At 51.3% G+C, this 12,666-nt stretch overlaps 1 protein-coding gene across 1 annotated transcript in view; it reads right to left on the reverse strand.

The window, feature by feature from the left end:
• The window catches only part of megf8 (multiple EGF-like-domains 8), a 179,892-nt gene that overhangs the window by 81,726 nt on the left and 85,500 nt on the right, over positions 1-12,666 (reverse strand). The window contains 12 exon segments of the mRNA XM_073046496.1: positions 580-749; positions 5,447-5,632; positions 5,634-5,672; positions 6,102-6,316; positions 8,150-8,285; positions 8,287-8,352; positions 8,504-8,633; positions 9,001-9,161; positions 9,163-9,245; positions 10,016-10,160; positions 10,271-10,434; positions 10,661-10,835. Coding sequence (XP_072902597.1) covers positions 580-749; positions 5,447-5,632; positions 5,634-5,672; positions 6,102-6,316; positions 8,150-8,285; positions 8,287-8,352; positions 8,504-8,633; positions 9,001-9,161; positions 9,163-9,245; positions 10,016-10,160; positions 10,271-10,434; positions 10,661-10,835 — 1,670 coding nt within the window.

The following is a 12,666-nucleotide window of genomic DNA, read 5'->3' on the forward strand; positions in this document are numbered from 1 at the left end:
CTCAGCTCTCCTGTCTCGTTCCCCCCCCCCACACTCACTGAACTCAGCTCTCCTGTCTCGTTCCCCCCCCCCACACTCACTGAACTCAGCTCTCCTGTCTCGTTCCCCCCCCCCCCCACACTCACTGAACTCAGCTCTCCTGTCTCGTTCCCCCCCCCACACTCACTGAACTCAGCTCTCCTGTCTCGTTCCCCCCCCACACTCACTGAACTCAGCTCTCCTGTCTCGTTCCCCCCCCCACACTCACTGAACTCAGCTCTCCTGTCTCGTTCCCCCCCCACACTCACTGAACTCAGCTCTCCTGTCTCGTTCCCCCCCCCACACTCACTGAACTCAGCTCTCCTGTCTCGTTCCCCCCCCACACTCACTGAACTCAGCTCTCCTGTCTCGTTCCCCCCCCACACTCACTGAACTCAGCTCTCCTGTCTCGTTCCCCCCCCCACACTCACTGAACTCAGCTCTCCTGTCTCGTTCCCCCCCCACACTCACTGAACTCAGCTCTCCTGTCTCGTTCCCCCCCCCCCCCCCCACACTCTCTGACCTCGGCTATCCCGACTCACCCCCTTCGCCGCCCCTCACCTGTCATGCATGTAGCCGGAACGACACACACACTCGAAGCCCTGGGGCCGGTCAGTGCAGTTCTGCGTCTCGTCGCAGTCATGGTGCCCGTTGAGACACTCGTTCTCCGCAGGGCAGGACATGAAGGCCCATGTGCCGTCGACTTCCCCCGCAGCCCTGGGCCCCGCCTGCTGACCGCAAGAGAGGCTGCGTCAGGCACCACGGGGGAGGGGGTTGGTCACGCGCCACTGGGGTGGGGGGGGGGGGGTTGACACACGCTGTGGAAAGGGTTCACATGCTGCCGGGAAACCGGTAGGGTTAGAGTCACGCAATGGGTAACACCGGAGAGCAACCCCTGCATCTGCTCTGTCCATCCTACAGTCCTCCCCAATCACCCTGTCAACACCTGTGTCGATAGGGGGTGAAGAAGGCGTTTGGAGCGTGGGACTTCATTAGTCAAGGGGGGGGGGGGGGGGGTTGAGTTCAAGAACTACGAGGTTATGTTGCAGATCTATAAAAACCCTGCTTAGACCACACCTGGAAAATTGTGATCAGTTCGGGTGCATCGAGCTGCAGCTCTTCAGGGAATGGGTTAAGTAACTGGAGCTGGAGATGACCTTCGGCTCGTACAGGAAACTGAGGGGGGTGACAGATAGGAGCCACAGGGAGGTAGTCACCCCCTGAGCTGAGGGGAGGCAGGTACCTGCGTGACTGTCAGGAGAGGGAAAGGAAATGGGCAGCCAAAACAGACTGTCCCTTCAATAGTAACTATGGATACTGTTGGGGGGGTGTAACAACTGTGGCTCAGAAGGGAAAGGGGGGGAAGAAGGGAGAAAAGGACTGCAGTACTGACTGGGGATTCCACAGTTAGAGGAGTAGACACAAGATTCTGATAGAGACAATGTTGCCTCCCAGGTGCCAGGGTCAGGACGTCTCAGATTTTGTCTAAGGGGGGAGGGTGAGCTACCTATATATTGGTACCAATGATATAGGCAGGAAAAGGGATGAGATCCTGAAGAGGGAATTTAGGGAGCTATGTAGAAAGCTGAAAAGCAGGACCTCATGGGTCGCAATCTCTGGATGGCTGCCTGTGCCACGCGCCAGTGAGGGCACGAACAGGATGATTTGGCAAGTGAATGCCTGGCTAAGGAACTGATGCAGGGGGGCAGGGCTTCAGAATTTTAGATCATTGGCTCTCTTCTTGGGGAAGGTTTTATCCGTACAAAAGGGATGGGTTACCCTTGAACCCAAGGGGGGACCAACATCCTTGCTAGAACTGTTTTGGGGAGTGTTTTAAACCAATTTGGCAGCAGGTTGGGAACCAGAATGATAGGGCTGAGGATGGGGCAGTGGGTATACCACCAGAGGCAGGGTGAAGTGAGACTGTCAGGAAGGACAGGCAGATGACAGGGCAAATTTAGTCAGTGGGGTGAACTGCAGTGTAGAGGGGTCAAAATCAAAAAAGGCAGCGAATACGGGACTGAAGGTGTTATATTTAATTGCGCTTACAGATTAAAATAGATAATCTTATGGCACGGCACAGTTAGAGATTGGTATGTGTGACATTATGGCATCACTGGGTTGTGGCTTATAATTGGATATAATTAAAACCTTAAAATAATAAGGTTATAATAATATTATTATAATATAAGTTTATAATTGGGGGCTTAACATCTAAGGATACGCATTGGATCAAAAGGACAGGCAGGTAGGCAGGGGGTGTGGGGTTAGGGTGGCCCTATTGGTTAAAAACAAAATGAAGTAAAATCCTTAGAAAGAAGTGAAATAGGATGGGAAAATATAGAATCCTTGTGGGTAGAGTTAAGAAACTACAAGAGGAAAAGACCCTAATGGGAGTTATACACAGGCCTCCGAACAGCAGCCAGGTGGCCACAAATTACAACGGCAGATGGAAAACGCATGTCAAAAGAACAATGTTACAACAGTTATGGGGGGATTTCAATACACAGGTAGATTTAGAAAATTGTGTTGGTGCTGGATTCCATGAGAGGGCATTTGTAGAACGCATAGCAGATTTATTTTTTTTTAAGAGCAGTTTGTGGCTGAGCCCACTGAGGGATCAGCTTTTCTGGATTGGGTGTTGAGTAATGAACAGATTTGAACTTAAGGTAAAGGAACCCTTAGGTGTCGGTGGTCACAATATGATAGAACTCACCCTGCAATGTGAAAGAGTGAAGCTAAGGTCAGATGTATCAGTATTGGAGTGGAGTAAAGAGAATTATAGAGGCATGAGAGAGGAACTGGCCAAAGTTGATTGGAAAAGAACATGATGGTAGAGCAGCAACGGCTGGAATTTCTGGAAGCAATTCAGAAGGCACAGGATATATGCATCCCAAAGAGGAAGTATTATAAAGGCAAGATGTCATAACAGTGGCTAACATGAGAAGTCAAAGTCAACATAAAAGCAAAAGAGAGGGCATTTAATTAAACACACAGGGACGTGTACTTAGCCCCCTGCTCTACTCACTTTACACCTATGACAGTGTGGCTAAGCACAGCTCCAACACCACATACAAGTTTGCTGATGACACCGCTGTTCTGGTCTGTATCAAAGGGGGTGATGAATCAGCATACAGGAGGGAAATTGAAATTTGGCTGAGTGGTGTCACTCAATGTCAGCAAGACCAAGGGGCTGACTGACTTTAGGAGGATAACCAGAGGTCCATGAGCCAGCACTCATCGGAGGATCAGAGGTGGAGAGGGTCCTGGGTGTCACCATCTCTAAGGACCTGTCCTGGACACATCATATATGTGTAACTGCAAAGAAAGCACACCAACCCCTCTACTTCCTTAGGAGTCTGCGGAGATACAGTATGTGGACGAGTTTCTATAGATCTATAGATGTGTGATGGAAAGTGTATTGACTAGCTGCATCATGGCCTGGTCTGGTAACACCAAAGCCTTTGAACGGAAAATCCTACAAAAGGTAGTGGATTCGGCCCAGTACATCACGGGTAAAGCCCTCCCAACCACAGAGCCCATCTACATGAAACACTGCTGCAGAAAAGCAGAATCCATCATCAAAGATCCTCACCACCCAGGCCATGCTCTCTTCTCATTGTTGCCATCAGGTGGAAGGTACAAGAGCCTCAGGACTCACACCACCAAGAACAGTTACTGCCCCTCAACCATCAGGTTCCTGAACAAAACAGGATAACTACATGGAACTTATAGTCCTTTAACATCTTTGGACTATTTTTACTGTGCCCATGGTCTGTTTTTTTTAATCAATTATGCTATTGTTTGCACTGTTGTAACTATATGTTGTAACTATGTGGTTTTGTGCAGGTCTTGAAGCTTTAGTTTTTGGTCTTGTTTTGTCTGGTGGATTGGGAGCTCCTTTCTGGGGAATGTGCTAAGATGGTAATGCGATATTAATACGCAGCAGCCTCTCCGGACTCTGGATTGGGGATTGCCAAACGTTATGTGGATTTTCTAGTGTAGTCTGTTTTGTCGTGTGCTTTTGTGATATCATTCTGTAGGAACGTTGTCTCATTTTTTAACTGCATTGCATTTGTGGTTTCTAAATGACAATAAACTGAACCAGAATCTGAATCTGTTTCTGGTGTTCCCACGACCAAGGATCTCACTGTAAGGATTCTTTAACTTATTTCATGAAGTCATTATTTATTGTGATTTATTTATATCTGCATTTGCACTGTTTGTTGTTCATCGATCTTATTTACAGTTACTGTTCTATAGATTTGCCACGTATGCCCACAGAGAAAGAATCTCAGGGTCGTATATGGTGAGATGTACAGTATGTACTCCGGTATTAAATTTTACTTTGAACTTTGAAATTAGTGGGAAGTTAGAGGATTGGGAAGCTTTTAAGTACCAACAAAAGGCAACTAAAAAGCCCTGAGGAGGGAAAAAGATGAAATAAGAAGGCAAGCTGGCCGTGAATATCATAGAGGACATCATAAGTTATTTCAGATGTAAAAGAGAAGCAAGAATAGACATCAGACTGCTGGAAAATGATGCTGAAGAGCCAGTAATGGGGGACAAGGAAATGGGGAATGAACTGAGTAAGTATTTTGCATCACCGTGCAAGACACTAGCAGAATGCCAGAGGTTTAAGTGTGCCAGGGGGCAGAAGTGAGTGTAGTTGCAGTGCAGTAGAGAGACAGTGCTTGGGAAGCTGAGAGGTCTGAAGGTACATAAGTCCCCTGGACCAGATGGTCTACATCCCAGGGTTCTGAAAGAGCTGGCTAAAGAGATTGTGGAGGCATGAGTAATGATCTTTCAAGAATCAACGGAGTCAAGGTTCCAGAAGACTGGAAAATTGCAATGTCACTCCACTCCTCATGAAGGGAAGGAGGCAGAAGAAAGGAAACAATAGGCTGGTTAACCTCACCTCAGTGACTTGGTACATGTAGGGAGTCGATTAGTAAGGATGAGGTTTCAGGATCTTTGGAGGCACACGACAAAATAGGTCAAAGTCAGCTTGGTTTCCATTTTGCCTGACAAATCTGTTGGAATTCTCTGAGGAAGTAACAAGCAGGACAGACAAAGTAGAATCGGTGGATATTGTGCACTTGGATTTTCAGAAGGCCTTTGACAAGGAGCCGCATATGAAGTTGCTTAACAAAATACGAGACCACAGTATTACGGGACAGGTACTAGCATGGATAGAAGATTGGGTGATTGGCAGGAGGCAAAGAGTGGGAAAAAAGGGAGCCTTTTCTGTTTGTAGATACATTAGGGAGATCTTGGAGACTTACACAGGCAACTGGGTAAAAGAAAAATGGTGTGTGAGGGAAGAGTTAATTAATCCTGGAGTAGGTTTATATAGACCGACACAACATTGTGGGCCGAGAGGTCTGTATGTTCGATGTACTCTCCCTTGGCACATCCGCCCCCTCACTCGTGTGTACGCACCGTCCCAGGGTCCGCGAAGGCCACCCTGCATGCAGCGTCCGATGCCGTTGAGGCCACGGGTGGAGCACCAGCCACAGTGGGAGTGCCGGATGCAGTGAGAGCACTGCTGGTAGCTGGCGCACGACAGGTTGCAGCTCGCCTTCGACCCCCGCAGGGTCCGGCCGCACATCCCCCGCCGCACAGCGCAGCGGCGCAAAGCTGGGGCTCATACACTGCGGGGAGGAGAGAACAGTGAGAGAGGGGGCAAGGGCGCTGGGGGCAAGACAGCAAAGGGCTGGGGGAGGCAAGGGGAGGGGAAGGGTGGAGGAGGAGGAGGGAGGGGGAGGGGAGAGGGGGAGAGAGGGATGAGGGTTGAGGGTTGAGGGGTGGATGGTGGAGAGGCTGTTCAAAGCTGTGTGTCCCCACTGACCCAGTCCATTCCCGGAAGCCCTTCCCCTCACACAATCCAACCCCAGTGCAATCTCCCCCACTATAATCCTTTCACCCTCCCCCCACCATCCGTCCCTGGTGACCTTCCCCATCATATGGCCTCGACACACGTTGTACCCCAAGGGACCCTCCCCCTCACGTAGTCCGCTGCCTGTGCCTGCCCCGGCCCACGATCTCCCTGTTCCCCCGGGCTGCGTGGAGCGGCTGCTCACCTGCTGCAGGGCCACGCTCCAGACACACTGCTGCCACCCGCCGTCGGAGCCATTGGAGCTGAGGCAGTCGGCGCAGTTGGTCAGGTTGTGGCAGGGGGTGGGGCAGGGCTCCGGGGGCGAGGACTCCACTGGCATCGGAGACACGTTGCGGAGCGAGTGGCTGAAGCAGGTCCAGTCGTAGGCGGGGCTCACACTGAGGATCCTGCGGGTCTCGCCTGCATCCAAACAGCAGGGGCATCAGCACGGAACGGATTACCGGGGACAATGGGGGGGGGGGATGATAACTGGGGACGGAACGGCTGGGGGAAGGTACGGGAGAATGGTGTTGGGGAAGAGTCAACAGGTCGGGATGTATGGGGGAAGGTCAGTCTGGCCAAGCAAGAGCAGAGGATCCCTCAGAGGGTGTGTGAGACCCGGGAGGGGGAGTCTAATCGGGGACGGAGGGAAATGAGAATGACGAATGGTGAAGGGGAGGAGGGAAGTTCGAGGAATCGATGTTCATGGCATCAGGTTGGAGGCTACCCAAAGTATAAGATGTTGTTCCTCCGACCTGAGTGTGGCCTCATCATGACAATGGAGGCCATGGACTGACATGTCCGAATGGGAATGGGAGGAGAACTGAAATGGATGGCTACCGGGAGCAGGTGCTCAGCGAAACAGTCTCCCAATCTACATCGGGTCTCACCAATTTACAGGAGGCCACACTGCACAGTAGACAACCCAATTTACAGTTTTTGAAAGCTAAATCATGTTCAATAAATTTGCTCATTCGTTCAGGACAGAACAAGCCAGCATGTTGAGTTTGGATTTCCAAGAGAGATCTAACGAGTAGCTACACGAGGGTCGTTACACCGGAGGGTGTGCGTGAGCGTGCACTGAGAAACGAGTGGAATAACTAGATCTCTTGCAGGCTGGGAGGACGGAACCAGGGGGCTGGCTCTCAGTTTCTGAATGATATGGAATTAGTGCAGGGGAGATTTACGAGTCTGTCGCTGGGTCTCAAGAGACTGAGTTTTGGACACGGTGAGACTTTATTCCTTGGGGCACAGACAAAGAGGTCATCTTAGAGGTGTACAAAATCATGAGGGGCATAGACAGGGTGATGCACAGTCATTTTAGCAGGGTTGGAGAATCAAGAACTACAGTATATACAGTTACAAGAAAAAGTTTCTGAACCCTTTGCAATTACCTGGTTTTCTACAATGTGGTCTGATCTTCATCTAAGTCACAATAATATCTATGTTAAAGGTTAGAAGGGAGCAATTTAATAGGAAGCTGAATGGTTAATTTTTCTCCCAGAGGAAGCAAATTAACAAAATTTTAAAGGGACTTGTGAGAATCTGAAGAGGGTAAGGGGGTACGTGTAGAAGGGGTGGGCGAGGGGTAAGTGTAGCTAAATATGTAGACAGGACCAGGGAGAGGATACGTCATTAGGGAAGTGTAGGAGGACAGGGAAGAGGTAGCTAAAATGAGATTCCAGACAGCATGTGGCAACCACAAAGAAGAGGAACCTTGCAACCACAAGACAATGTGTTCGGCAAAGTATTTTCAGCTATATACCTATTTCGAGTGTTTTGCTTGCGTCCATATCCATTCCGAGTATTACGCTTGCGTCTATGCTTATTCCGAGTATTTTGCGTGCTTAGCTATGCAATAGCCAATCAATTGATGAATTCGAATCGGGTAACCATATTTGCGAATGTAGTACCCTGCTTTTGGGTATAAGTATGACCTTTGTAAACCGACAAATTGGGAGTTGGCTACCTTACGCCCAAAGTGCGTGGGGCTGCGAACTCCTCTCTGAATAAAAACCGTTTCAGAGGTAATTTCGTGTCTCTGGTGTTTTTCCTCAACTGAGCAGGTTAATAATTTCAGGTTGACAACTTGGAGAGGAAAAGTTTCGAAGGAAATGGGCCAAATGCAGACCAATGGAACTAGCTTTGACGGCATATCTTGGTTGGCACGAACCAGTTATTTCTGCAAAGTTTGGGTTGATTTGAAGGATTCTAATCTCTCTGGACAGGGGCGGTGGGGGGAGCCAGGTTTACCTGTGCGTTTGAACTGGCGGGTCCACATACACTTGCCGGAGGACGTGCACTTGTGGCAGTCGGAAGCTTCACAGGAGATCTCAGAGCAGTTGCTGGCCACGAAGATCTCGCGCTGGTTGATGCGGCAATCGTTCTCCCTTGCTGCAGCTGGCATTGGTGCTGATGCAGGCCCCTTCAGGGCAGTTGGTGCACCACTTGCACCTCTGAACAGGGAGAGACGCAGCAGGTCACAGCAGGAAGAGGGGGGTTCACAGGGAAGGGGGCGAGGGTGAGGGTAAAGCAGGAGTGCTGGAGGAATGGTGGAGAAGGGGATTTGCAATGATGCGATGGGGTGGCAGCGTGGGGTTAACTCACCAGGCGCTGTGGCTGTCCCAGGAGCCGGGGGTGCAGGGCCAGACACTCACTGCAGGTCCTGAGGTGTCGACAGGTCTCCGGGTGCCGAGGCAGTGGGTCGCAGTGGGAACTACCCGGCTCCAGTCCCAACCTGGGAATGGGGAGGATGGGAGTGGCCGAGGTGAGGGGAGGGAGTAATGTGAGTCAGACAAATGTTATCAATAACCCACTCTTCCTCCTTCAGTGTCCCTCACACCCTCAACCCCACATTCTCCCTCCTTCTCTCTTACTGACTCCCTTCCCTCATTCCCTCACTCCCTCACATGCTCCCTCTTCCTCCCCCCCTCCATCTCTTTCTCTTCTACTGACACCCTCTCCCTCACTCTGTCAGCCCTCTGAATCCCCAGGTCTGTGCAGTACATGTCACTCTCCCATCCCCTGTGATTCCCCAGGACTCCCATTGTTCCCTAACCCCCACGCAGACCCCCAGCCGCGGGCGAGGGAGACGGACCGCCTACCTGTGGGCCTGGTCGGTGGAGAGGCAGCTGCCGTTGCGGATGGAGCGGCACCACACACAGCTGCCGCTGGTGTTGCAGGCTGCGGGGCTGCTGAAGACCAGGCAGGGATCGCGCGGGACGGAGAGGGAGAGCAGCGAACCCAGGGCCACGCCCTGGTACCCCCGCCAGGACGTACAGCCGGTCCCGCAGGGGGAGCGCGGCGTGAGCGATGGACCCTTTCATCGGTTCCCCCACCACCGACAGTCCTGGCAAACACACACAGATTTCAGGAGTTCAGCAGGTTTGGGGGAGGGATGGTGGGAGGAGAGCTTGTAGGGAGTAGGTGAGGACGAGCACGGGTGGAAGAACAGAGAGAAGTACACAGGCCCTTCGGCCCACAATGTTGTCCTGACCTTTGAACCTACTTCATGATTATACTAGCCCTTCCCTCCATTTTTCTTTCATCCACACGTTTAAGAGAATCTTAAATGTCCCTAAAGCACCTGCTTCTACCAAAACCCTCGGCAGCAGGCTCCGCCACTACCTCTAACACATCCCTATGCTTTTCTCCGCTCACCTTCAACAGATGTGCTCTGGAATTGACCATTGCTCCTCTGGGAAAACATCACTCAATCTATCCCTCATCATCTTGTACAGCTCTCATCCTCCTCCTCTCCAGACAGAAAAGCCCTTTCCTCATGAGGTATGCTCTCTAGTTAAGACAGCATCCTGGTAAACCTCCTCAGCACCATCTCGGAAGCTTCCACGTCCTTCCTAGAGTGAGGTGAGCTGAACTGAACACAGTATTCCAAGTGTGGTTTAACCAGAGCTGCAGCATTACCTCGCAGGCCCTGACATCAACCCTTTGACTAATTCAGGCCTACGCAACATATCCTTCTACAACGACCTATCGGTTGTACGGCAACTTTGAGAGATCAATGAGGGGAGGGAGATGGAGAGGGAGGTGAGGGGGGGGCAGGGGAGGTGGACATTGAGCGGGGAAGACTCGTGAAGGAGCCTTTACCCTGTGCCCTACCTGAAGTGTTTGGGCTGAGCCAGCTGTTACAGTTGACCTGGTAGAAGAGGAGGTCGGCACTGAAGTCTTGACGGCTGGAGCGACCTCCCACCACCACCATCGAATCCTGGAACAGGCCGGCCGTGTGGAAAAACCGGGGCAGCGGCTGCAAACACAGGAGACGGGACTCAGTACTGGCACTATGGTGACCCTGCTGGTCAGGACAGGGCGAACCGGCTGGGCCTTGCCGGGTGGACCTGCTGAGATTTTCCATACCTTGGAATTGTGGGAGGGTGCCAGGAGGCTCCAGGTCAGGGTGCCGAGGTGCAAGCTGTAGAGCTCGGCAGAGGCCGACACCATCTCCAAGTAGAACCGGTAACCACCGAAGACGTAGATGGCGTCAGTCGGGCCGTGGTATACAGCGGAGTGACCGTAGAGACCTAGCGAAGGACACGGACCACGGTTATCGACACAGGCCATGAGAGCACGCCCCTGACCCCTCACCCCACAGAACACATTCTGACTCAAACCCGCACCCCGATCCCTCGCTTTGATCCCACAGAGCGCCAGGACCTCGCAGCTGAAGCACCCACCCCGAGCTCTCTTCCCCACAGACCCCCAGCACGGACCAGAGCCCAGGACCCCGCTCCCCGAGCCCCGCCCTACCTGTGGGTGCCGTTCCTGTGTGCTGCTCCAGGCGCCAGCTGCCCGTGTCTACGCTGTACTGCAGCAATCTGTTGTTGAAGCCATTCTGGGGGGAGTACCCCCCCACCAGCAGTAGCAGCGACGAGTTGCGGCACTGGGTGAGGGTGTGTCCAGCCACGGGGGGGATCAGCTCCGACTGCGGGGGGGAGTAGGGAGGTCAGATCCTGGTGGCTCACCTACAGCCCACCCCCAACCACCCTCCTCATGCTGGAAACACAGTAGTTCAGGCGGCATCTGTGGAGGCAGAACCGAGCCAGCAACTCTCCGTAGAGGGGTTGGACAGTCACACAGCAAGCAAACAGGCCCTTCGGCCCGACTCAACTGTGCTGACCAAGCAGCTTTCCTGAGCTTAGGAACGTCCTTGAGTTTAGGCCATATCCCTCTAAACCAGGTGGCGAACCTATGGCACACGTGCCCAAGATGGCACTGGCAAAACTTCTGTTGGCTCATGGCATGCAGTGCCACGCAACCCGAGTCTTTAAATCCCGTTCATAATAAAACGATACGTGGTGGTTATTTTTTTTACTGCAAAATGAAGCTGTGAATGACTTTTTTTTTACAACCCAAGAGCAGTGCCAGATGATTGTGACGTTTTGAAATCCTCACTAACCTGGTGAACACATCAGTACCTGGATAGTAAATGGTTACCACAACAATAGTCGTTAGAAACCATGCTGTTTTTCATGTCTTCTTAAGAAATCAATATCAATAATTTTTGAACAACTTTTACCATCGATAGCAAAACAATGAATACAAAGCAAGCAACAGAGCTCATTTTTTTCCCTTAAAAAAAGTCAATGACTATTGTTACCAATTTATTAATTAATTATAGTCTCTGCACAAAATTGCCATGGCACACAAGGGAAAATTTTTTGGAAGATTACATTAGCAATTTGGGCACGTGCTCTTCAAAAGGTTCACCACCCTGTCCTAAACCTTTTCTATCCACGCACCTGCCCAATTTTCTTTTAAATTTTGTTATTGTGCCTGTTTCAACCACTTCCTCTGGCAACTTGTTGCGTACACCCACCACCCTTTGTGTGTGGGAAAACATCGTCCCAGAGATGCTCTTCAAATCCCTCCCCTCTCATCTTAAACCTCTGCCCTCCTGTTCTAGATCCTTCTGACTCTGGAAGAAGTCTTCAGCTACTCACCTTATCGCTGCCCTCCATGACTTTATACACATTGAGAATAGAGAACAGTACAGCACCAGAAAAGGCCCTTCAGCCCATGATATTGTGCCAAATTAATGAAATATCTAAACTAATCCCTTCTGCGTACACAATCCCCACATCCCTCAGTGCTCTGCACATTCACGTGCCTCTTGAAAGCTTCCATTGTATGCCTTTCCACCACCACTCTCTGTAAAAAGACACCTTGTGCCTCACATCCCCAAACCTCCCTTCGGTCTCCTTCGCTCCAGTCCCAGCCTATCTTTGTAACTGGCAACCACAGCAAGTGGTGAGGAAAGCAAATGATTTGTTGGGCTGAATGGCAGGAGAATTTGGAGTTCCTTTCAGTGATAGTGAACCAAGTATGTCAGAGTGATGAGGTCTGACGTGGGTGACCCTACGTGTGTCACCTACGGGTGCTCAGTAGTGTGTGAGGTTAGCACAGGATGCTGCAGCGACCGGACCTCGGCACGCGTCCTGTGTCGCACGCCCATTCCCCGTATTCTGCCGCCAACAAACTACCGAAAGGGCTGCCTGGAGTTTCCCCGTAGAACAGTACAGCGCACTACAGGCCCTTCGGCCCACTATGTCATGCTGACCTATATAAAACTACTCCATGGTCAATCTAACCCTTCCCTCCTACGCAGCCCAGACGCCTCATCAAGGGGAACAAACCACTCCACCATCAAAAAGGTAGTACCTCAAGAAGACAGCTTCCATCACAAAGACCCTCACCACCTAGGCAATGCCCTCTTCTCATTGCTACCATCAGGGAGGAGGTACTGGATCCTGAAG

This window comes from Hemitrygon akajei, chromosome 1, assembly GCF_048418815.1.
Source record: "Hemitrygon akajei chromosome 1, sHemAka1.3, whole genome shotgun sequence".
In the NCBI taxonomy this organism is placed as follows: Eukaryota; Metazoa; Chordata; class Chondrichthyes; order Myliobatiformes; family Dasyatidae; genus Hemitrygon; species Hemitrygon akajei.